General features: G+C 38.1%; 1 protein-coding gene across 6 annotated transcripts in view; it reads right to left on the bottom strand.

Annotated features, from left to right (window-relative positions):
* ARMC8 (armadillo repeat containing 8) overlaps positions 1-26,824 on the bottom strand; it is a 76,913-nt gene that overhangs the window by 38,789 nt on the left and 11,300 nt on the right. For 4 of the 6 annotated variants that reach the window (XM_032992598.2, XM_032992601.2, XM_032992599.2 and 1 more), the window contains exons 3-5: positions 21,666-21,737; positions 4,764-4,906; positions 4,574-4,671 (exon numbers count right to left, since the gene is read on the bottom strand). In XM_032992598.2, coding sequence (XP_032848489.2) covers positions 4,574-4,671; positions 4,764-4,906; positions 21,666-21,737 — 313 coding nt within the window. Of the gene's footprint in view, positions 1-4,573; positions 4,672-4,763; positions 4,907-21,112; positions 21,211-21,665; positions 21,738-26,824 lie in introns of those variants that run through there. The other 2 variants (XM_042797410.1, XM_032992600.2) reach the window with 2 other exon arrangements.

The following is a 26,824-nucleotide window of genomic DNA, read 5'->3' as shown; positions in this document are numbered from 1 at the left end:
GTAAGGGTTCCCTGAAATTCTACCCATACATAAAGAACTGTGTTATTAGATATTCTGGACTATAAAAGGATATGTTTGACAAGTGATTCTTTGGAGATATCTTTTTACACACCTTCTCATTTTGTTCAAACAAATCAGAAATGTTGTAGGTATGAAAAGGTTAAAAACTCTTGGAGAGTTGCAAGAGTGCCTAACGCTTGGGAAAAAATTTCCCCCCTTGATTCTGCTAAAATATATCCAAATTCTATAACTTGTTATATTTATCAGAAAAGAGTCCAGTAAAAAGATGTGTGGACATTCCCAACTTTCAATTAAACGCAAATAGTAATTATGTGCCAATGAGGCTACATAATTCCATTTGTTTTTCATATTAATGTGTAAGTACCAAAGGATATTTCTAGCAACCTTAGTAAGTGACATTGAGTCTACACCCGTAATTTGCAGTTAAAACAATGAGAATCACACATCCATTAAAATGTTGTCTGCTAACAAAGACTAGTTCCAGGTATCTTATGACAAATACCTATACAACATATGTCATGTAACAAAATTACTGCCCATCCAAACAGAATTACAGGATTCAGGAAGACAGAATTAACAGAGTTGCATTTACCTGCTTGGATTCCAATACCTACCTAATTTTATACATACCTCCTTTCCCAATATCTACTTTCTGCATATTCCTGTTTAATATTAAAACAAATTTTGCAAGATCTGTTCTTAAAACATTTCTTTGTAACAGAGGATTATTATTATTTTTCCCAAGTCAGAGAACTGAGATTCTTATATTCATCCAAATAACTTAAATTCGACCTCTCTAATCTAGAATTCATTATTTTATAATTCTAATTTTTAGGCAACAGTTCAGATTAGAGACCACTTTGCCTTGCTGCATGGGCTCAGACATCACAAGGAGAAGGAATGAAAGGAGTACAGTGTTAGATGACAACCTAGATTCCTCTTTTAGTAGCTGCATATCACTGAGCCATGTTGGAATGCATGTACATTTTGCAGTGTGGTTTCATTGCTTGTTGAATACCTGGTGCTTAATCAGTGTAACACATCCTGCTCTGTCCTGCTAGCCTTGTCTTCTGAATTGTTCTTCCTCCCCTTCATCAACCCTGATCAATCACCAGGTGACATTAGGTTTTCCATCTCAAGCCTGAACAGTAAGAAGGAATGCCTTTCACTTAACATTACTAGCTCAAGTAAACTGGAAAAAGTAGTATTTCTGAAACTTCCTTCCTCATGATTTCAACAGCAGGGAGAAACTCATCTTGCTGCAATGCCTTCATTCTCCAAGCTTCCTGTAAGGACAGACTTTACAGCAGAGAATGTGCCTGCTACCTGCCTCTTCCTTCAAGGCCAGCGTAGTGGCCACAGATAGCAATTTCTCAAAATTGTATCTGGGTTGCACTGAGGAAGAAAAATGGGATCACAACTGAGAATATCTGTAAGGAAACACGCAAAATGCCTTCATACGCTGGAAAGGTTTTCTGCCACTGAATCCATTCCTCTCATTTTAAATCAAATAGTAAGAACTGAAGCAACAGGCTACTGGTCAAACTGGATTTGACCCTTTAGAGAGTTCAGTGTTTGTTCAGCTCAACACACATATGGATGGGTCTTCACATTTTCTCAGTACAAGTCCTAAGTTCCTACAGGAAACAGCCCAAATGTTTCCACCTCTGAAAAACTATTTTGTCTTTGAAACTGAACATAACTGCTCAAAACTACCAGCAGTTTATCCTTCAAGCTCCTGTCTATAAGGAAAGGTTCAAGAGGAAAGACGTAGTTTTGGGCACCTAGCATTTCTGCTGGGAGAAAAATTCTCTGTAGATGCCATGGTAGTTTTTTGGTTTATAAAGAGATTTTATGTTTATTCTCTACCAAACCTATTACATACAGAAAGTCTTATTTTCAAAGCCCTTTAAGCAGCTCTCTTTAAACCACTCACATATCCTGAATCTTAAGTGAGAGGTCCTCTGAAACCTCTAGAGTGACTGTAACATCCCTGGAGACATTGAGCCAAGTCATAAGACCTTGTCTTAGAACTAGTCCTGGCCAAGGTTTGGAAGACAGCATCCTCCATGCAGTCAAACAGCAAAGAAATCCCAGATAAAGTTGCTATCTTAGATACAACTGAGGAACCAACTTTTCAGAAGCCTTCTCCAGAACTGCTGGACAAGAATGAAAAGCCATTGACAAACTTAGTCTCTTACCTTTCAAAACAGGACCTGATAAAGGTAGGACCTGAGAGGCTGCTGAATAAGCCCTTTCATTCATTCAAGGTCTGAAGCTATCTGGAAATGGTGACAGTCTCCCTGGAGAGCTATTGTTATCAGAAACAAAGAGGGAGCAGGGTGGCTAACTGAGTATTTTAAGTTCAACCTGTTAATCTCAATGTCAGACAAATGGAGTATCTGTCGTAAAGTGTTGATTTGGCCCATAATTACTTTTTTAATTGCAAAGGCAACCTCTCCACCACTTTGCTGTGAAACACAGCTTGCAGTGGTAGAGGCTGTGGCCATACCTTCCAAGAAATAAGAAAAACCCCTCTTCTTTCCAAAGGATGTGCATTCATTGCTTTTCAAAGCATGGGTTTGAGTATTCCCACAGGAGAAGCAAAGCAGCAGCTGATTTGCAGAAATAGGACCTTAAGCACAGTTATAACATATTTAACTTTCAGGTGTCCAACTGGAACGGGAGTTACATTACAGCTGAAACTAAAGAACAAGGGCACCTTCACCACAATTTTGTTTCCTACACCTATGATTAATTAAGGGACATCACATTTGCCTGAACAAGGAATGGGGTAGCAGAGCTTTCATGTCACTGTTATGCAGATAAAGAAAGGGATGAAACAGAAAATCCAGTATCTTAGGCATACTGTTCCCACAACATCAGTGGTATTTTATATGCTAATACTGGTTATTTCACATTTCTGTACATACTCTTCCATTTCCTCTCCCTTCAAGATACTAAATCCCTCCTCCAAATAGGGAGCAATTCACAGTCTTTATTGAGCACTGATCCTCAGGAAGAGGTATGGAATGCTAATGGAGATGATCATCTTAAACCCTGACTTTGGATGCTGAAAGCAGGAAGCAGATGCCCCTGCAATTATGAATTCTTAGAGGTCACCTTGGGTGAATCTGGGAACATGAAGTGGAGTCAAAGGAAGGAACAGAGACACAAAAAGGACACTCTCAGATCACTCATGAGAGGTGCCTCCAGTGGCCACACATAAAATCTACACTGAGGGTTTCCTCGAGGAACAAAAAACAACTGGAAAAAAAGGCAGTGAACAATGGAGGACAAAGCTGGCTGATTGTCCCCACATATTAAATACAAAGGTAAGCTGTGAAGAGCTGCAGAAGGACCTAATGAGATGGACTAACTAGCAGACAAAATGCGTAATAGGTGTATGGTAAAATTGAGTCCACAGAAAAGAACAAGTTTACATACCTATTTCTGGAATGAAAATGTAAGAACATTAGAAAAGGAATAGAGAACAAAAACATCATCACAGCACTGCATAATAACTAGACAAAAATAATGAACAAAACCTGTTGAGGACTATTAACACAGAAATTGTCTCTAGTAATGACAGAGACACCCAAACGACAGACAAAAGTTTGAAATCAGAGGCCAGCTCTGTCCTTCTCTAAGTGCCAAGTCTTCCTCAGGAAGGGACAGTAATCCCTTTGAGTGGTGGGACTGGAGTGGTTAGCACTCTGGGCTCCCAGTTACCCTCAGAAGTTGGACCTGCTTGGTAACCTCTAGCCAGCAGACTGGTGCAATGACATCCCTTCTCCTGGCAGAAAGGGACTGCTGGTACAGTACAGTTCTCCTGCCACAGCTTACATCATCCCTTGCACTGGGACAAAGGAGGAGGAAGAGTGCAAACCCTTCTTTCCCCTCATTCAAAGTAAGAGACAGTGACTTGAGTTTGGGCAAGGCCTTTTGTGTCTAAGTTGTCAAGAGACAGCACCACCTCCAGACAGGGCTCCACATCAGTGGCTTTGCCTGGTCACCTTAACGAGGTCAGCACCAATAGCCTTATTGCTCACATGCTCCAAGCTGAACTCAAAGAGTATAGAAATCGTGGAAGACATTTTCTAACCTCCTGGCAGTTAAATGTAAATCACACATACATTAACTAAAAGCAGAGAAATTCTGGAGGTGAATACCTTCCACATCAAGTGCAAAAACTAAGCAAGCACCTTCGCATCTGGAGCGGGAGGACATGTGGATAAAATGTTAAGTTTCAGAACCTAACTTCTGCCAATATAGCTATGGTAATAGTGTCTGTAAATAACATTTAGATACAGTTTTTACTCCTTAAGATTGCACAGAAGCCTGAAAAATTAGGGAATGTCCTTCATCTGTGTGCTACCTTGTCAACCATCTTACAACAAATATTGCTATAAAAATTAGGTGAGCCAGGTAGGTGAGTGGTGCTATTACTGTTGGTCAAACCAGTTCTCATTACTACTGCAGACAACAAGATCTTTCACTTCCACCAACTTTACAGGTTTTAAAAGGACATAATAATCACTTTACAACTTACTGTATATAGTAGATCCTCTGGAGTTACAGGACTGATGAAAATGGTACGGAGACATCGCAGGCAAGCTTCAATAAACTTCAAATCCAGTGACAGTAATCCTATAGACAAAAACTACTATTCAGTCTCATTATCTTTGCTGATTTGAGTTCTTTAGGGATATTTACTAAGAGATCCATGAAGAGAAAAGTACCTTGCAATAAGGCTGGGATAATATGGCAGTCTAGTAGGGATTTGACATTATTCTCTGTACCCATTGCAAGGCTTCCAAGGACCACTGCGCATTCTGTTCTGAGTTCTGTGCTGGAGGTTTCTTGCTGAAGTAAATACAGCAACCTGAAAACAGAATTAGTTTTAGAGGAAAATGCAGACAGAAGGCAACTTTCAAGTCTAGTAAAATAAAAAAAACCTGAATCCTGCTATATAAACAAGATGAAGCCCTTAATAGAAAGATGAAGACTGAACAAAAGAGTAAGATGAACACTTTATTTGTAAGAACCTTTCTACACTGCATGTTCCTACACGTGTTTTACTTGCTTTTATGGTAGAAAAATACCATACTCTTTTTTTCTAAAAATGTAATGTCATAGTCCTGATAACCGGGATGAGGTCTTTCAGGATACCAGGAGGATCCCAAATTTCAATTAAAGGAAACACATCTGCAGTTTGACGTCAATGGGAAAGGGAACCTCATGCATCTCCCCTAACACCTAGGGACATGATTACCACTATCATGATGATTGTTATCCTTGGCAGTGATTTCTTCCAGGTCATGGTTGCAAACCAATTCTATTATCAAGCACAAGCATGGGGGCTGAGAGTAATCTCAGTTTTGAACACTGAGAAATTATCATATATGAACATAAAGAAAGCCCAGACAAGTTTTACGTGCAGGAAGGCAGCTGAATTGTAGCTGAACAGAATCACTTCAAGCCTAAAACACATCTTGATAAATGTGTACCTTGAATCTCAAACAACATGGATTCTTTATACAGTATTAAGACACCTAGGATCCCCTTTGAACATATTTTAGGATTACATCAGTAGCACCTGAATCACAGCAGAGGTCACTGAACGCTTTCAGTCTAAATTTGAGTCATACAAAGAGCCCAGATAGCAACCAGATTCCTACCTCATATCAACACAGAAGATAATCACTTTAAAATTCACATGGTTTATAAGCTTAAGATGAAAACTGTTTAACTAAGGGCTCCCACATGATATACAAGTCTGAGAGAAACTGTAACAGATAAGATGACTTGGACACCAAGATAGAATTCTCTCTGTATATGCAACACACACAGTCACTTGCCTAGATGCACCGAGCTATGATTGAAATATTATCAATTCAGTAATACACTACTCTGTCTAGTTTGAAAAGTTCTCTCCTAAAGCCTCCTCAAGGAGCAAAATGCAACCAAAAGCCAGCATCTACCCCACTGCTGAAGGGGACAGAAGTAGTTGATCAGGTAAATAGGTCCCTGGAACAAAATGCCCCAAAAGCTGACTTCCTAAATCAAATGGAAGGGAAAAAAGATAACTGGAAATACAGTAGTTACACACAATTAAGGTACCTGGGACTGGAAAAGGCCACCAAGGTAAGTACAAGCAATCAACAGACAGTAACACAGAACAGTACCAAATATTTCTCACTTACATAGGGCAGAAATTGCTTCTTAGAATTCCCTGTATTTGAAGCCTCAACTAAAAGGCCAACAGACATAACTACTGCATGTCACCGGAGGAACGCTACGAGATCAAAGGTCTCTTCAACACCTATAAGCAACACATTCATCACATAAAATTCAGGCTGTCCCAAGCAGCAGATGATTTACCAAGCTCTTGGAGAACTACAAAATAATCCCCCGTATTCCCTAACGATTTATTTGGATGAAAAATTTTCTGATTGCAAATCTGCTGGGAATCTGCTTTGCTCTAAACGCAGGTTTGACAGTAGCCATAAAGTGGAGATATGCTAGTATCACTCAAAATACACGTGTACCCTTTTTGAGATGTAGCTAATCTCATGGTGCAAAAAAGCTCCCAAACACAAACACATACTAAGGAGATTAAATTTCATTTCTTCCCGAATACAAATAAAACAGTTGAAATGTGGCACAAAATTAGTATGTGAAAAGCAAGCAACCCCAAAAGCAGAGAGTATCCGTTCTCCTTTCAAATTCCTTTGCATTCAAAGGATCAGCCTGGCACAAATTTAGAATGGCACAGATTTCCACAATTATTGATGCTTTCTTTAATCCACTCCTTCCACAGATTTATTGGAGGCATCGAGGTTTTTTGTCCCTGCTTATCTCTTTTATCTGAAAGGCCATTTATTCCTGATGTTCAGGAACCTCTTCTCATTTCTTGTATAAACCTATTCCTGACTAATTTACATAAGTTTGGTATTGCATAGCTATTATCCTTTAATTTGTATAATTCTTCTCATTTCCTACAGCAACCAGCAAACAGTCCTGAGGCACTTTGGCCCAGACTGCCCACATGGCTCAGTGAGGCTGATCTGCTGTTTGTTCTTCATTTTACTGTAAGCCCCTTTAATAATCACAGAGCAAGGTATGCAAAAAAGGCTCAGACAAATCAGTTGTTCACAAAAGTTTATCTCACACATCATTTGTGCAAACTCAACATTAACTGTACACATATTATCAGCTTCTGGAAGAAGAAGAAAAAATTATACTTAAGGCAATTAAATTACATGTTTCTAAAGCTACAAATTCTGGTACTGTATTCTCTGACCTATCAGCTGCACTATGTTCAAGGTAAAGATTAGTACTGTTTCTGAAAGACTACAAAAGAAGCAAAATACATAATCAATGTTATGCAAAATCATCATGAAGGAAAAAAGGCATTCCTCTTCCAATCTGAATGGGATAGAATAACCTTGCATTACTATTGCTTCTTTATAGACAGCTGCTTTGTTCTCTGCCTTCCAGATCAGGTAAGGACAGCCAGGAAGCCGAAGCTGCTTTGGTAATGTACAAATGCACCAAGTGATCCTGGCTAAAATTCATCCTTGAGAAGATGTTCACATTTTTTCTGGACACTGAGCTACCATATGGAAACTGCCATTTCATCTATTGTTCTAACTCTGATTGACATCTGCTAATTGGCAAGAAAAATCCCTTACTATAGAAAATTATTTGACGGGAATTACCATGAGCAGATCAAAAGATGAATTTATTGCAGTAACCTGCACAGCTGTTTTAACACCAAAGACTTGACTTTTGTCGACCCTTCTAACTTACACACATACATTTTGTAAACTACCATTGCAGAACCATTTTCAACATGTTCTATTTGTAACTCCACTGCTAGAAACAGCTATATATCTTCTGTAATCTGTACCACTATTTCACAGCAAAGTTTTAACTTTTTTTTCCTCCCTGGTATTTAAAAACCAAGCTGAAAGATCTGACTTGAAAGAGTTGGCAATTTAGGAAACATACTGACAGCAACACAGATCAGTCAAGAACAGAAATCAGCAATGACATACACACAACCTTTCATCTCAGCACAATGAGTACAGAAAAAAAAGTTTTAAGTCCACTATCCAAATGATTTAACTTCATTACCATTATACTAAATGATACAGTATGTGATAGTAATTTTATGGAGACAAAAGGCACTTGCTTCCTACTGTTTTCACTATGCTTACTCAGTCCGCTCCTTCAAATGTGTGTTAGAACTCTTCAGCGATGGCATCTGTAAGGACATACCCAGGCACATCACACCTATACTGCAGTAACCAGATCTACTTATGATGCAGGAACATAAAACTGACTCATGTAGTTTAATTCAGTGTGTACAGAACAAACATGCCATCAAGCAACATAGAACAACTTCCGAAGTGGGAATAAAAGGCTCCATTTTCCCCTAAATCCTCAACCATACCCCAAGAGAAGTGCTTTGGTGCATGGTTTAAATCGGGTTGGGTTTTATGGACTAAGCTGGGAAATGTGTTTCAGAGTGCTGGGGGGATTAGCATCTATCCCCATGCTGTGAGAAAGGCCTCACACACTGCTACTGACCACCATTAACTTGGAGATATGCTGAGCATCAGTTCAGAATTATCCAAAAGAGTACTGTCACAGAAAAATATGTATTCTTAGATTAGATGGCTTAAGATCCCCAAGCCCCTCCATGCCCCCACCCAAGAAAAAAAACCTAAAAACAAGGATCAAGACTAAACCAATCCTTTCACTGATTATTTTCTTAAAAGCTTAGCAAGCCATTCAATAAGCTTTTCAGACATGGGGTTGTCTGGGGAATACTAGGAGACTCCTCTGATGTAAGTGTTGGTAACTACAAATCTAATTACTAATTAGAAAATGTCAGTAAGTCACTTTTTTTTAATAGCTTTCAATAACCTAGATGTCAATTTAGAAATGCAGGACTATTTCCTTCCATTTTCACTATGAAGTCCTGAAAACCCACTCTGAGATGCACCTTCCCTGTACAGATCACACCAGTCGTCTTCTCCAATTATTAAGCACTTCAATAAATAATCTGTTCCTTGTATCCAGAAATGTTCAGTCACAGAAAGACCTTTAAGATCAATGAGTCCAACCACAAACCTAACATTGCCAAGTCCAATACTAAACCACGTCCCCTAAGCACCACATCTACACCTCTTTTAAATACCTCCAGGGATGGTGACTCAACCGCTTCCCTGGGCAGCCTGTTCCAACGCCTGACAATCCTTTTGGTGAAGAAATTTTACCTAATATCCAAAGTAAACATTCCCTGCTGCAACTCGAGGAAGCTTCCTCTTGTCCTATTGCTTGTTACTTGGGAGAAGAGACCGACCCCCACGTCGTTACAACCTCCTTCCGGGTAGTTTCAGAGAGCAATATGGTCTCCCCCCTCAGCCTCCTTTTCTCCAGTAACTAAACACCCCCAGTTCCCTCAGCAGCTCCTCATAAGACCCTTCACCAGCTTTGTTGCTCTTCTTTGGATGCACTCAAGACCTCAATGCCATGTCCTAAACCACTTTTTTTTTTAATTAAAAAGGGATTTTTACAAAATCCAAAAGCACCTTAAATTCTGATGGTTGTTCTCTTCTGAAGAAAATAATTGCTATTTCCTTTCTCATTAACACTCTGCACTTGGAACAGATGTTATGGTTATGTTAAAGTGTGAAAATAAAACATGCTGACTATAATCTATAGTCCTTTTATGTGTTTAAAATAGAAACCCTTAACTAAGCTTTGTAATTAGTGAAGACAAAAATTTTAATTCAGATTTTACATAAAGCTTTTGAAATATTAGTAATATCCTTTTCTAGATCTTTAAAATACACTTCTGTTTCAGATCAGGTTTTCCACAGATACGGACAACCATATTATAACATTTCCTGTTTCCTTCTTTAAAAGCGAAGACTAACATCAAGTAATATTGAAAGTTACGTAGTTAAATGGCAAAATATAAAATCACAAAAAGTTTCAAGTGAAGAGAACTCATATAATTGATAAAGATGAAACTGTGCATTAATAATCTTCTGTTAAACATTAAGGGCAAAGACCATATCCTTCTATTGTCACAAGAAACACAGGGATAACACACTAATGTACATCCTGGACTGCTTTGTTGTTTCCAGGGTCTAGCACAGATAAATTCAGCAAAGATATTTGTAATACATTTCTCCCATGTATTAATATTAAAAGGATAAAAGGGTAGAAAAATGGCATGTACACACAAGGGATAAAGGAAAGGTCAGAAATTAAAAAAAAAATACTAAGTGTTCAGAGTCCACGTTTTTTAACACCACCATGTCCCTGCTTAACCTGGATCCCTGATCTGCAGCCTTACCCTGTATCAGCCAGCCATTTGACTGCTACCAAACCTGCAGATACACTGGAATAAGGCTCTGGTATAACCACTATAAAACTCACTTTTGTACAGCCTGAGAGCTTCAGGAGAAATAAAAAGCACTGAACAGATATTCTAAAACAGCAAAAATGTGTTAATGCTCTTGTTGATGCACTTTTCAGCTTGTGATCCCACAGTAAAGCTCATTACAATGACACAGGAAATGAAATAAAGCTAATGGAAAGATCTTCCAATATCTTCATGAACCTTCATCCAAGGTTTGATGCTAAGTAGTTTAAAACACAATATATGGACTTTTTGCAAGCTTCTAGAAGACTTCCCCCTAAGATATTTTCCTCTAATGTTCCTATAGAACATAATTTCGTCCATTTGTCCCTGCCCTTCAAAGAGCAATTAACTGATTAAAGCCTTTTTCTCAGATGTAATGTATCCAGGCAATCATATCTAAATGAGGTAGGACAGCAAATCCATCCAAAGAGATACTTCAGCGAGCTCGACAAACAACTATGCCTAGAAACAAAAAGTAAGGTCAGCTAGAGGCGTGTTGTATTTTGAACAACTGATGGGGATCCATCTAGGAAGACCATGCAATATTCTAGATAAAGTAGAAAACTTTCAAGGAAGTAGCTGCTGAACAAATGGTAACTACAGTGGCTTAGCAAGAAAGATAAACAGTTCAGATTTTCCTTCCTTTTGAAGATTTTTGGGATGGGTGTGATGAATCAGAGTTGTGCACTCTAAAACAGACTTGTATGATTTAGACCTCATCAATCCAGTCTGAACACAGACCTCAGTTAGCTAAAAATAGCAGAAATTTACTCTTTGACATTCCATCCCACTTACAAGTTGTCACAAAAATCTCTGAACTTCTTAAAATACCTGGGAAGGAGATTAAACTCAGCTGTTAGTAGAAGAACATTTTCAGCACTTCATCAAACTCCATAATCAGGCATGTGAAGGAGCTCAGGATAACCATTCAAGTTTACAGTACCATGAATCTTAAGATACATTTTATCAAACTACATGAATAAATATGAGCTTTAATTCCATCACAGTTATCTGAATATTTATTATTAGTCCATTTGCAAAACAGATGAATGCGCTATTCCCTGGAATAAACATGATTTCTTATTCTACCTTGGAAGATGCTTGTCTTCCAGTCCATTGCACGAAGGCCTGAAATCTATACCATGGAAACATATGTGATGAACATACAGATGAAGGTACTATTGATGTGTATTATTTACTGTTGGCTTACAGAATATTGAATGAAAAGTTAATGCATGTATAGAGGTTGACCTCTGAACACATGGGAATTCCCAGTGAGCATCAATCCCAAACTGTGACCTGAATTCAAGCAGGGGAATAGATGAAATAAGATATGACAACATACAGATTTTTTAAAACTGCTCCTTTTAACGCATTTTAAGCATTACTTTTCAAACAGCATAACAGGAAGCAATCATTGGCCAGAGAACTTCCCAAAACAAGAACTAAGTATCATTCTAAAAGTACACAGAATAATTTCTGTAAAATATCTCAAATAACAAATTAAAGAGTTAGGGATTCCTACACACAAAGACTCAAAAATAAGAGTGATTTTTATGACCATTAGTCAAAGAAATGTATCCTAAACTGAGATGTCACAGTCTCACTTCTGGAAGTGAGAAGTTAATTCACAATCTCCAAAAGCTGGATCCAAGGAGCCTGGGCTAACTCTACTACCAAGCTAAAAAATCCTACAACACAAAAATAACTGCTTCTGAAAATTTTCATACAAAGCAAATAGTACCTGTCAGTTTTTTAAAAAAGCCAAGTCAAGAAATGTGATGGTAGCACTCAGTTTTGAACTACACTATTGAAAATGTTCCCACTACTTGATGTCTTGTAAAGGAGACAGTAACACAAACACTCCACTGACATATGGATTTCAGAGAAAAACACCCTTCTACAGTCTTATAGTGCTGCCAGCAGTAGAGAAGTAAGCAGCAAAGGAAGCTTTTCCTTTAGGAATAGAGCAAGGAGTCTCATCTTACAGCTCTAGTAATTTATTTTAATGCTCATACATCTTCACTTACATTAGTATTCTATGATTTGTTCTATATATATGACATAACTTGCATCCAATCTGATTTTTGTTCCCTTAACTAAATGCAATATTGGAGCATTGTAATAGCTACTCAGCTGTATGAGGTCTGAATTAAAAAAAACCAACAACAACAAAAAAAAAAAAAAAAAAAACACAACAAAAAAACCACAAAACAACCAACATCCACATTTTTCACGTAAGAGTAAATAAGGACTGTGATCAAATTTTTCCTCACCTTTCTCTTTAATGAGGACTTTAATTTGAAAATAACTCTTGCTACTCTACACTGAGCCAGTACAGTCTGATTCACCTTTTTATAACACTTTCATTCAGCATATAACACTCTGCTAATCCTCTTCCCAGTTCTTATCCGAAGGTGCTACCAGCTCTCTGAAGCTGTTCGCATGCACACACTGTTAGAGTAACTTGAAGGATACTGAAGTTGCTACAGTACAGCCTCCCCTTTTTGTTACTAGGTAAAAAAAGCTCACATCCATGTGCATTAGTACTGTCAAATCTGCAGTCTGTATGAGTGAAGTTTATTCTATTGTTTCCCCCTGAGATGACTCCACAAGCCATTTAGCAAAAAATAAATATATACTTGCTTTACAGCCATTTATACTGCAATATGCGAGATTAACACACAACCCCTGAAGCCCAACAGAGATAAATTTACACTAAAAACCACTCAAAGCTTTTTAACTTACACAGTCAATTGCACTGATTCAGTTAAGTATTATTTAAAAGTGTGACACAGGCTCAAATATTTCATAGGACTAGAAGAATACCTTGTTCCAAATAACCCTCATGGTGAGGGTTATTCCTCATAAAGACATGTATAATTATGTAAACATGCCCTGACTCCTGACTTGCTTTGAAGAACAAGCAAGGACAACCACAGGAGGCCTATTCAGGCCTCTGCTCTCTGCCTCTTTCACCCCTCTAGAGCAGTGAACTACCAGCACTGCAGATGAAGCTGCTTCAGCTAAGCGTGCAAACCACTCTGCCTGGGCACAGATCCCTACCCCGTGGAGCACAGGACACACAAAATCCCAGTGTGATAGTGCAGCCGAGCCAGCACAAGGCATCAGGAAACAACTCTGCATTGCCCTTGTAAGCATGTCCAAGAAGTTTGGACAAAACACCTCAATGTGCATGACAGACTGAGTAAATACTATGTCCAAAAGTACTGCATGAGTTCTTGAAAGCTGGTAACATGCCAGAGATCATCAATGTTTCAGAAGATATGCATAACTGATAACTAGTACAGTTCTTATTATCACCACCAGCAGTGGTCATGCAGTACAAGCTGATCTCAACACTTTACAACTTCTGAAGTCAGCAGGTAAGTTAGGAGGTGGGAACCGAGGGTCACAGAACCAGAGCTGTAAGGAATCCTGACAGATCCTCTACTGACTGACCCTGCTCCAAGGCAGGATCAGCCATCAAATCATCTGAAGTTACTGTCTCGCTGGTCTTTCAATACTTCCACTGGTGAAGATTCATTACACTGTCACCACCAGCAGCCTTTCAGCACTGTGGAGTGCAGATGTACATACATTTCTCTATTACTGCAGGCCAGTCTTGCTGTCTCCTATGGCTGTGTTCATTTTTTTTAACTCGACAGAACAATTCTTGCTTCTTTGTGAAAGTTAGTTTTCCTGCGATTATTGAGCTGAAGCAGTTTTCTGTGCAGACACACCAACATCCACACAAGAAGTGGCAGGAGGATATGATCAGAAGCACAGAGGACTGGTTCTGTGAGATAACCCTCTATGCGAGGAAGAGACTAGTTAAATCAACCTGGCTTTTCACCTGCTCCTTTACATACACTGCCTGGGTCAGAGCAAAGGTATTTTTGTTAGTTTAACATAGTCCTAACCCAAAGGCAACAGAAAGAGATGTAAGCCACAAATGCTGCACTCCTACCAACAAAAGTTTTCAAAGGAAGGCAAGAAAGGAGTTGCTACTAAGCACTGAGGGATTAGGGACAAGATTACTCCAGAAATACTAGTTTCAGAGAAAGATGCCAAGTAAAAATAAAGAAAAAAGCTCAAAGCACAAGCAGGAGCCTTGAAGGGCCATTTGTTTCTAAATCATCAGCTCATCAGATTATGTTTAAAATCCAAGGTAGCATCAGGACAACAAGGTGCTAGCATGTTGCTTATTCAGCAACCCTTCTCTAAGAAATAGACCCCAACCTGCAAAAAGTCCAACTCCATCTCATGTTTGTGTTGTGCATCCAAATGCTTTTCCACTGAAACAGACGAAGCTGAAAAAGTACCGACACTTGAAGGCAAACTGGGGACTGGAACTTGAGTAGATCCTAGTATTCCTTGGCTTTGGACATGATCTTGTCAAAAACTACTTTATAAAAGATTTAACAAGCTAAGAAAAACATAATTATTTTGTGCATCACTAAGTACACCAGGGCTCTCTTCTGGAGAAGTGATACGACACTCTTCTGAAGGTAAGAGACATCTTGTGTCAAAACAATTCATCTAACCATTACTGACAGATTTATGGCTTTGTCAGAACAATCAAACCAACTCTTCTTCAGAAATACTACTTTTCAGTTTTAAAACGTTTTTGTTTTCCAGAATATCAAATGACCAAGGGAAACTTAACAAATTCTTAATGTTCTGTAAAATGCAATTTCGCTATCATAACAAAAGACTTGATCCCTTAACTGGTAAGTATTTAAAAGTCTAGGAAAAAAAGTCAGAACATCCAAATCTGATACTCAAAATTGGTGTAGGTTTATTGGAGCTTAAATTATTTATACCTTTTTTTTCTGCCCCCCAGCTTGATTCTGTACACTGTTCATTCCTGTTAGAAACAAAGATACTATCACACATATTAAGACAGGTTATCTGGTATGTCAAAGTCCAGTTTAACACCTAGAACACAAAAAATAATAATAATACTGCCAGCTTATTTCTGTCACTTCACTAACATTTCTAGAGTTATTCTTTCTCTAGGCCTCAAACTAGAAATCTTTCTTCACATGTCTGCAGGAGTGACTGCAGGCGTGCTTCAACCCCTTGTGCTTAAGAATGGTTCGGGTTTTATTCTCTCTTTAACAAATGGTGTTGCACATACAAATTAGACGGGAAAGAGTTGTCATCTCCTTTCAATAAAAGGGGTAGAGCCTCCATGATGAGGTTTCTTTTCCCTCTTCCATGTCATGGAAGTAATTGGCTGCTCCCTTTTCCTCATAGGAAAGCATGTGTGATGAATCTAGAAATATCCCACAGGTGCAGTTCTTCATATTTTTATTACTGTATTGAAACTTGGACTTATACGATTCATCAAAACTAGCAAACCTTAAATATTCTTCATCCTTTATCAAGAAAAACAATCTCCAGCTACTAAGGATTTTTAAATATTTTTAAAATTATTTAACAAAGAAAATGAGAAAATAAACCATCAGATACAGAAATAGTCAGCAGCAGACATCAGTTATGATCAGTCACTCAGGAAAAAAAAAATCCACACAAAGGTTAAATATTTCTCATACCAGTTTCCACCATTCATAAGCCCTTGTCACTTCACAATACCTGAACTTTTCCAACTATTTTGGTGGCTACCTTAAGATTAGAAACTAGAAAACATTAAAAAAAAATTATCTGCTGTCATTGTCAAGCCTAGTCACACCTGTCTAGTACCCCAACCTTAGACTGCAGCAAAACCTGATGGCTAAGTTTATTCTCTGAAATAGTGCAACGGCTTTACTGACACAGGTACAAAAAAGAAAAACTAGTGTCAGATCAAAGCAAGTTGACTCCTAATCCATTACTGTGCTGCTCCTTCTTTACCAAAATTCAGTATCAGGTCCATGGTCCATAGCACCCCTCCAAAGGTGGTTTAGAGAACCTCTGTCTAAAACCATTTTGGGATAGCACTGGGTTCAGTACTGCTATGTCCAATCCTAACCAGTCAGTAATTAAAGAGATTTGCATGACCACATGAACCAAGCACAACATATTTGCACAAATAGATGCCATGCACAATTTCATCATGTAGAGTTATAAATTAAGGAATTAAGACTTCCACTGAAACCATACCCTCCTCGTAAGAAAGTGTTTCCTTATACTACCTAAGGATGGATTTAGAGCTGAATACTCAACGCAAGTGCTAATACATCCTGTCTGTACAGGAGATGGCTCTCTCAAGCGGGTACTTCCATTCCTACAGTTAAAGGATGGCCAGTCCTTTAGGAGTAGCATTATAAAAGACGCTAATTAAAATAACTTTTAGAGTGAGTGCCTGAATTCAAGGATAACCCCAAGGAAAAACTAGACATGTAATGGTAGTTCTTCATTAAACCAGATTACAGAATCACAGAATAGATGATGTTGGAAGGGACCTATGGAGGTCATCCAGTCCACCCGCTGCTTACAGCCAGATTAGCTAGACCAGGCTGCTCAATATTTCAGCCAGGAGGCCAAGCTTCTCAGGACACAAACTAACAGACATTCTTTCTTGGTGTTAATCTAAAGTCATACTTGCTATATGTACACACCTCTTTATTCCTAAATACCTAAACACAGGGAGTTTGTTGCTTGTCTTCCGCTTAAACAGTAAATAAATTGCTTAAGTAAGAACATTATCTGACATTTATCTGAAGAACTCCAAGAAAAGCTGAAAGCAACAGTGTGGTTTTTCCACCCTGCAGTTCTGCAACTGCTCTGACAATAGTGAGCATCCCATCATGAAAGTATTCAATACGTAACGGTGCTCTTGTGCTAAGCACCACGTAGGATCAAGTAGCAACATCATGGGTCACTGGTGAATTTGTAATACCATGCATTTAAACAAAGAATTGATGAGAACACTTGTGAGCTATACAAAACCATCCTACCTGAGTTTTCTTTTTAAATCTCAAAACAAAAGGAACACACACTCAAATGTTTTAAACACTACCACAGATATGTGAATTCCTCTACTTATCAGTACATCAGTTTTCATTTTTCCAGTATTTACCAGCCTATACTGCATGCAAAATATTCCTTACAGATGCTTTTCTTATATTTAATGTAGACACTAGCCTATATAAAACCCTTTTCCTTAGCAGATTGACTTTGGGATGTAACAGAACCTTCCAGTTAAGAGAGGTATCATCTCATCTTATTAGTAGGTTACATAGTTATCACAGCATTGGCATTGAAAATGTGCTTCAAAGAAATTTTAAAATAATTAAAAAAACAACAGTTGAACAGAATGCCTAATAAATTACTTGGAAAAATGTGAAAATTAACTATAGAAAGTTCTTTGAGCTGCACCTCCCTAGAGTTAGGCCTTTAGCTTTGGGAAGAAGTACACTACCATATTACAGCTCCAAGCAACTGACTGCATGCCTTAAGACACTGGAGAACAATCAGCTGGAAGTTAGAAAATCATTTTTGGTAAGCGACAAGAATGATTTAGTGCTTTTGTTAAAGGTTTTAGATAGTTCGGTTTAAGATTTGATTTTTAAAATTGTATTCATTTTGGAGCAAAGGAATAACTGAAGCTCTGAATGAGAAACCAGCTCTGAAGTAGATTAGTTTAAATATTAAACTCTCAGTAATGATTAGATAAGCGATAACTTGCTTCAGCTAACATTTTTGACAAAATATCACAGGTCAGTGCTTTAACAGGTAACCACAGAGTACAGGAAGACAAAGCTATTCTCTGATGACTGGAATTTAACATTGCCTTCTCTACACTCTGCCATCCATCAGATGAAGGAAGAAGAAAACAGGAAATACATCACAGGCTTGAAAGGCCCAGTCAGACTGGATTACAAACCACTGAATGCCCTATCTTTCAGGGTACCAGAAAGTGGTCCAGACTTGCAAAAGAGAGTTAAAGAACTTACTCTTGTGTTCTTTTCATTGGATATTTTCCTTTTCCGATTCAATCTCTCAGCCAGAGGCTTTAGACTGTGCACTGCAGAACTCAGAAAAAGCTGAAGAGCAATAACTTTTGCCTGCAACAGAACCTAACCCACTCACTACTTCATTGGCCTTAAAAAAGTAGCTGATATGCAGTTTGTAGGAAAGCGTATACAGGAGGCCTCAAGGTACCAGAGACAAAAGGCTTCGACTGCTACTAAATGAACATTGTTTCATTAAGTCAGAAGTCCTATCAGGATGACTTAGAAAAGAACAATTTACATTTGAACTGATGACATAACCATTTCCTGAGATTTAGGAGGTAAGAGCAATGGACAAAAAACTTGAACTTGGACTCTGAAGTGGTGTCTGACATGTTGATAGGCACAAGAGCTGTTCTTATAAAACTGTCAAGTGAAGGAGTACTCCAATAATTAGTATGGACTTCCTCATTCTCTGCCAGCACGTATGTAGAAGAAAAAAAAAAAAATAGAAAACTGAAGGACAGTACAAATGGTAAACTATTTTTACCCAAGGCTGACTTTCTGTTTAAAGTTGGCTTGCCACTGAAAGAACTTGGTATTATGGCAATAAAATACCTTTCCCCCGTGAACTTTAGAAATTTTATTTTCTAGGACTACTACCAGGAAGTAACAGTTCCAAAAAGTAAAATTTCTGCAGTCCTGACAGAGGTGTCTAAGGCTAGCATTTCATGAGAATGTAAAGGAATAATTCCCATTCTGTAGAGATGAACAGATACAGAAAATTGGTTTTAAAAAACAAAATCCACATACAGGCTGGCTATATTTATGTTCTTAACATCTAGGACTGTGTTTGTGTACATATTTGTACAGTTCTTAACACTTCTTAGCTCTTAAATCCAGACATGGCAATTCTGCAAGCTTTCTTCAACCAACTTGTTTTTTCTTAGCACCCTCTTCAGAACAAATGGTCAGGAAGTGACCATAGGTGAGACTGAACTTCAAAGGGAAAAAAAAATTAATTTAAGGTATAGATATGTCTCCCTTTCTAAAGATGACACCACTAAGCAGTCAGCTCATGGACTCAGGAGACCACTGGCCTAGAAATGACAGTGATTCAGCTATTCTTCCCCAGCATTTCCTTTCTGTATGGTGATCTTCAAAGCATTTTGCATTCCTTTCCAACCAAGCAGCAGTCTAATGTTTTAAAATAATATAGATACTTCATACCTACCGGTAGTATTTGGCCCAATTTCAAACAAAAGATACTTCCTAGATTTGTTCCCAAACCTCATAGGTGTCTTTTCTAACATCTGATGATACTGATTTCTTTTCCGCTAAGTGACAGAAATCTGAAGGGGTTCTTTGGGTCTAAAAGGTCTCTTCTGAAAGCTTGCTGAAGGAATACTTGGGGAAGAAGAGAGAAGCAAGAAATGGGTAAACAAGAAGTTGAACCACAGGACAAAGCAGCAGCAGCAGAATTCTAACTATCCCCCTGCCATTATAGAAAAGAATCAACTTCCTTTGGGAGATCATCACCTAACTCTGTGATAACTGTTCTCCTCATTAACTTTTCAGAGGAAACTTATAACAAAGAATGTTAGCTTGCTTACTCCTATTCTTATCAAGGGAAAGGCTTTAATTTGCAGATTGGAATTCCAAAGGTTCCCGTACTCCAGTGGCTTCAGTGGCCATTTCACGAATCAGAATGCATGTTAAAAAAGCCCGTAAATTCCCACCACCTTGTTGGAGAGAACAACAGCAGTTCTCTAATCCAAATGGTCTATTATCTATTTAAATGTCTGCAACACCTTAAGGAAATTCTAAAGCCTTCAGAAAGGCACTTGGTAGATGATGCCACTTAATTTTTAGCCAGTGAAAATTGTCTTTTCTCACAATAACCCAGCCAATTTACCTTCATCTACACCTCTGGTCTAAAAAGCTTGACATTAGATTTCCTGTCATTTAAGGATAACTTGTACTGAAATAAGGACAAGCACGATAGCTTACCTTTTCAGATTTTCAAAACCCAGTCTTTTATTTGCAGTCATAGATTAACCATGTAATTTACTTGGACAGCCAGAAAGCATTAACAACTGAAAAAACGCCTTCTGGATTTTCATTATTGGGCACAGAACAAGTAACAGCAGAAAGCAGGATAACTGAAGGAACATTAAGTCCTACAAAAGGTAAGAACAGGCAGATTCTAGATTTGGAAGTTGGGAAATATTCTGTCACTTTTAAATAGGAACCACAAGAATCAATGGTAGTCACAAGAATCCCTTAGGGCCTGTTACTGGAAAAAAAAAATCCCTTAAACTTTGTATAATCTTCAATAAATGTCCACTTTGACCTTTTGTCTCACATGAAGTCTTCTCTTCACCTGTTTACATTTGGTCAAAACAGAAGATAATTCAACAGGTTCGGTAGAGGGGTTTTCCCCACAGCTAATCCCTAGAAAATTTAAAGGGCTATCCTTGACACAAACTCAATCTGTAAATGAGAAGATATTCCCTGCAAATAAAACCCATTTTTGACATGCCAGAAGAAGCTTTCTTAAGCAGGACTGTGTGGGACCTAGTTGCCATTTAAGCAAAAAATTCATAGGTGGGTCCCATACTGCTAGCACAAGTAATGCAGTGCTCAATGTTTTCCTTTTCCATTGCTGCAAACTGTGACTGAAAGAAAGCTTCAGGAGAACAATGAAATGAAAGCTGTAGAGAGCAATCCATTAGCTAGTTACCTGTTAAATTTGTACTAGTGGAATCAGGATCCAGAAAATGTTAACATCAGCTGAAGCAGTAATTCAGCAATAAAGTATGATCAATGGTTTTTAATCCTCTGAAGCAGGTGGAAAAGACAAGCAAATTATCTCAGATGTTTTTTAATATTTTAAAATTCTATTTTTAATATAACCTTACACATTTTCACTTGTGAACTCACCAGGCAATTGGCTGAAGAACAGCATTAATATACAACCAACTACTTTTATCTATCATTAATATCATCAGTGTTGGAAATTAGATTTAATTCCCAAACTGATAAAGTTTAATAAAAAAAAAATATCACCAAGACTACTTTAGAGAATTTTATGAAAATCTAAATTAAAATCATTATTCAACAGCCTGTTCTGTAATACACAAGTTTAACAGATATTTAAAGTCTCTCTCAGTTATATTAAAGAACGTAAGCAGTCAACTACAATCAAAGTTAAAACAAAAAAGTGCCTGTGACCTAAGGATCATTATTCCAGACCTGTTGTGAATCAGTGAAAAGGAGAGTAGCAAAGGACATACCTTGGAACTGCTCCCAAAACAATCAAGTTGGCTTTTTGTTTGTTGTTTCCAATTACAGCATTTTTCATATCTCTGTAAATCCAGAAAGAAAAACAAACCCTGGTAAATTATGCTGAGGTACTGAGGGCTTAATCTATAGAATTTACTATTTCCATGAAGTCTTATCAAGTAGTCTTCCACATGTCCATGCTGCACCTACAGGACTAAGCAGTGCTTCAGGGCACAGTTTCCACAGCCCACAGATGAATACCCCAGAGCTCTGGGATTCCATTAGTCCCAGTTTATGCAAATAAGCAAAAACCCAAACTATCTCACATGCACACCAGACATGAAGAAGTCTCACTGTTGAGGAAAACTACATATGCTGCTTCTATATGCACATATATTCACTAGACTTCTATAAGGAAAAAACTACTATTAGTTGGGAAATCAAATGTTGATCATTTAAAGTATTAACTGAATATTCTACTGGGTGCAGGAAAAGACAAGCTGGGGGGGGGGGGGGGGGGGGGGGGGCGCGCACGCGAGGGAGGGGGGGAAAAGGAACATGGAACTATCACCAGTCTCCAGAGACCAGGCTTTCACTTTCTTCTTCACCACAGACTTCCTCCTGTGAATTTCAGCAGGATACCTGAACACCTGTATGTCAAAGTCCCAGGAATAAAGTGGAAACAAAAGCATTTTCCTGTCTGCGAGTTACTGTAAGGTTAAATACTTTAAACGCATTCATACTACAGTAAAGGAACAAGGGAAGCATTTTGAAAAGAGCACACTGATTGCACACACTAAGTCCTATGAATAGGTGTGGTTTGCAACCTTGTTCAGAAAATTGCTACTGTATCCTAAAAACCACACCACCTTTTAAAGATTTTTTTTCTTCATGTGAACATGCTGAATATATATGAACATCCAGAGAATCTGAAAGAAAGCTAGCATGTTAAGACCAGTTTCAGAAAATCAAAATGGACATGTTTCTAGTTGCAGGGCCTTTATAAGAGCAGAGAACAAAAACTGTCCAAATTCAGATAATTTATCAACAAAAAAAACCCCAAAACTAGAATGATAACAGTGTTAGTAGTTGAAAATTGATAAATTAATCACTGGCTAACTATGCCCATAATTCATTCAAATAATTTGGGAGCTTTAGTGATTGCTTTAAATTAGCATATTTTCTTGCCACTGTATCACTCTTTCACCTGCTATCTGCAAATTTTAAGAGATTCAGAATAGCCTTGTTGTTTTAAGATCCATCCTGGCCTGCATGAACACTACACTGTCCTTACATACCCACTGAACGTGCAAATTCCACTGCAATAAGCAGTTGTCACAAGTGTTAAACTCACTTCATTATTTACAAAAAACTTCTCAGCCAAGACAGGCAATACCTGGACTGGCACAAACAGAACCTTTGTAAACCTCAAATAGCAAAAGGTCATTGCCCGTTCTCCCTGAAGTGTTTCTCCATGTGACTCACTCTCCTGTTGCACAGAGTTAGCCGGCCACAGAAGAGTGCTCTAAGAATTTTAAGCAAGTGGAGGCTGTCTAACTTCTCAAGTCTGGCTAGTGATCTCAGAGCTCCAGCAAGGGAGCAGCATTAAAAGCAGCTGAACGCTGAACTGCAGTTCTGTGGATCTCTTAACACAGGCAAAGTCAGGAAACCACTTGACTTGTCACGTGAGAGATTACTTCACAGGAATCTGTCTATCCAGCACAGTTTTACACAGCTGAGTAGCAGCAGAAAATGCTGGACCCTTCTGCTGTATCTCCCACAAGTTTGGTAACTCTGGACCACAAGACAGGAGGTAAAGAGGAATGAACAAGATCAGAAGACAGGCTAAGCTGGAAGCCCAAGAAAATTTAAGGAGTGGACTTGAAGATTTCACTAAACTCAAAAGCAGTACTTCAGTGTTTTCTATGTTGAAGGCTTGATAAGAAAGTATCCTGGGTCATTTTTAAAGGCTTTTAAAATACAAGAGTCAGTCCAAAACAGTAGCAGAAGGAATGATCAGATGTCTCAAAGGAATGGAAGCTGTACCAACAGATGTGCTAGGTTCAGGTACTAATCTGCTCAGGCCACTCTAGGACTTCTAAAAAGGCTGCCTCCCCCTGTGATCCTTAGGCACCAGCTCCCAAAGTAATCTGAAAGGCTGCACCATATCACGTATCCATGAAAGCATCTGGAGAAGTTAAAGAGTAAGCACTTGCCAAGCACTCTGAAGAATTAACAAACAGATTTTGGTGACTTTTTAATGCTCTGTTTAGGTGATTATACACATTATTTTGTGTTTAAAAAAAAACCAAAATAAACAAAGGAAAACACCAACAAGCTTTTATGACTCCTGCATGAGCTCCACAATAGAATGGCTTGCTTAGAACCATTTAATATGTAGTAAGTTTTGCCTGTTAGAATTTGATTTAGAGACCTTTCAGAAGTGGCAGGAACATAGCCAAGTAAGACTCAAATCAAGAGATATGACTCAAATTGAGAGACAGAATTCAGCAAGGATCACCATGTTTGTGTGCGTTATGCCTTGGCACTCCCGAGTTCCGTGCCGTGCTTCTCTCCAAGTCTGCCACTTACAGAAATTAACCTATTCAATTCACAGGAAGCAGGTGGATATGGAAGACAAGAATATCCTTAAAATGCTGTAATACAGTGGTGAATAATAGTAGACTTTCTTTTTCTTGCTTACAAAGAAAAATAATTGATTCCACATTTTATGGAGATTTTCCCGATCAGGAACCTAATCTTACGAAGTAAAGCACCACCACGTGCTGTCCTAGTCTACTAGGTCCTTGGTGAATCATGAACCTTGGAAAAACTGAGGGCAACTCCCTTATTTGAAAACATCATCTCCAACAAGTTTGAGCTTGACTGATTTCAGATCCAAGATGACATGAGATTCATCCACGGGAAAAAAGCAATAAAGATCACTATCTTCTACAAGAGGTAACAAAGAAACCTCAGAAATTTGTAGTTTAAAACTGGATAGCCACTTTATTTCCAAATGTCATGCATATTGCTCCCATTTCCTACCGTGAGAAGGAGTCTTTGAAATGATGAAGAGGGAAACAGCAGCAAAAACACAGTTACAAAGAGATGAGAACTTCAAAAGAACAACTAGTCTGTGATTCTAGGCCTGATCTGTGAGCAGACCATGATCCAAAAGAGGCAGATGCACAGGTCTTCCAATGATCAGCTCCAAGCTCCCAGGCAGGTTATGAACCCTACTGCCAGGCAAGAGCAGAGTGAGCAGCTTCAGAAGAAAAATGCAAATGTTACACATGTACCTAGTATATTCCAGCACTACTCACTCTCATATAGGTAGCTTTCTATAGAGACAAAAGATGAACCATGAAGCTCTCATGTGACAGAGGTCTTAAGATGCATTTCAGTTTGGATGGTTTTGATTTTGTTTGGTTTATAGCCTGTGTATTAAATCTTACCATTTAAATTCAAACTAAATTCAGAGTCATTTAATGAAATAACCTGCATTACAAAAATTTTAATGCACAGATTTAATATCTCATAGCTGATATTTATGCCTACATTTACTAGAATGCAATGAAGTAATTTATGTGAAAAAACTTTCAAGCAGAATAATATAGGCTGCCAACAATAAAATACAGTAAAGAGGTCCTAGCTAAGCACTTGGAAATATTGCTTCCTGAAGTGTTAAACCAGCTTTCCCCCTCTCTTATTGCTTCTTAAAGAAATAAGAATATAGTTTTATTAGTGTAATCCTGTGACCACTGCGTTTTAAGTTATGAAACTAACTAGACACTGAAAAGAAAAAAGACTTATTTTCTTCCTACAAACTCTACAAAAGGGGAAAAAAAAAAATCAGATGATGCTTACCAGCTCCAGCAATCTTTGGAACATAGCAAGCCATAAGCAATCAGTTCAATTAATTAGCTACAAACAAAATACAATGCATGCTAGTTTCATAAGTGTGTTAGCGCAGTATGAGTGTTTGAAATATTTTAGGAGCACATCAAACTCACAAAAAAAAAATATCTAATTTCCATCAATTACAGCTTGACAAGCGTTACAAGAGGAAGTAATCTGCCAATTGTCTATGAAGCTAATGCTTAACAGGTAATTGTTTAAAGGCACAAGATACAGCCACTTTCAGATAAGCAAGAAACAATATTAAATATAACAATTTGCAAGTAAAATATGGCCTTTTAGTTTTAATGATTCCTAGCCAATATAAACTAGTATTATGAAATGTTTGAGTCCCAAGAAAATCAGCATTCTGGTCTGCCAATATAAATTCTTTTTGTAGAAGCAACTTAAGGTGCTGAACTTTGTCCTAAGCAGAAATTATTGAAGTTCAGCATCTTCATGTAGTTGATTCTAAGTTTGGGACTCCTCCAAAAAGAACACCAGAAGTGCCTAGTAGTAAGGGTGCAGCTCTCTGAACTGGTGGGCGCTAACTTCCCATCTGAAAAACAGACCTCTAAAGCATTCCTAGCAAGCCCCCATACCTGCACCTCTGCTGCCAAAGAGACCATGAGAAAGAAATATGGATACATGGGCTCCTCAGTGAGAATTTGGGTTCACCTATATTTTTAAATACAGCAATCCAAGCACAGACATAATAAATTTAAAAATTCAGATAGGAAGCCCTGGAACTTTCCTATGTCACCTTCTAACAAAGCAACGCAAAAGATCTTGAAACAAGTTAGAGTGACTTGATGAGGAAGCAGCAACAGGAACTACACAGAAGAAGAGGAAATAAACAGCCTGCATGATATTTCCTCATCTCATGTCTTTTGAAAATAGGGTAGCTAGACATATTTAAGAGATTCCTAGACAGAGGATATCAAACATAAGATGAACAATGACAGAAGGAATAGACACTTCAAGCCAATGCTTTCACTTTTAGTATGAAATAGTTAAGAGATTCCGAAACAATCACACACACAGAGGAAGCATCCAAAACAATGCATTGTCAGACCAGAAGATTTATCTACCAGAGGCCGATCAAAATTACAAACAATAGCATGATGCAATACATCATTCTGAAAAGGTTTTCAAAATTCAAAGTGCAAATATCTAAAAAACTGAGGTACAAGGTCATAGCTCAAATAAAAACTCTGCCACAACTTAAGGAGAGTTTCTAAGTTTCAGTATCATACAAGCAAATGGTACC

The sequence above is a fragment of the Tyto alba genome, unplaced genomic scaffold, assembly GCF_018691265.1.
Source record: "Tyto alba isolate M040663 unplaced genomic scaffold, T.alba_DEE_v4.0 Super-Scaffold_10, whole genome shotgun sequence".
Taxonomy (NCBI): Eukaryota; Metazoa; Chordata; class Aves; order Strigiformes; family Tytonidae; genus Tyto; species Tyto alba.
The sequence above is the reverse complement of the archived record's forward strand: the minus strand, read 5'-3'. Positions and strand labels throughout refer to the sequence as shown.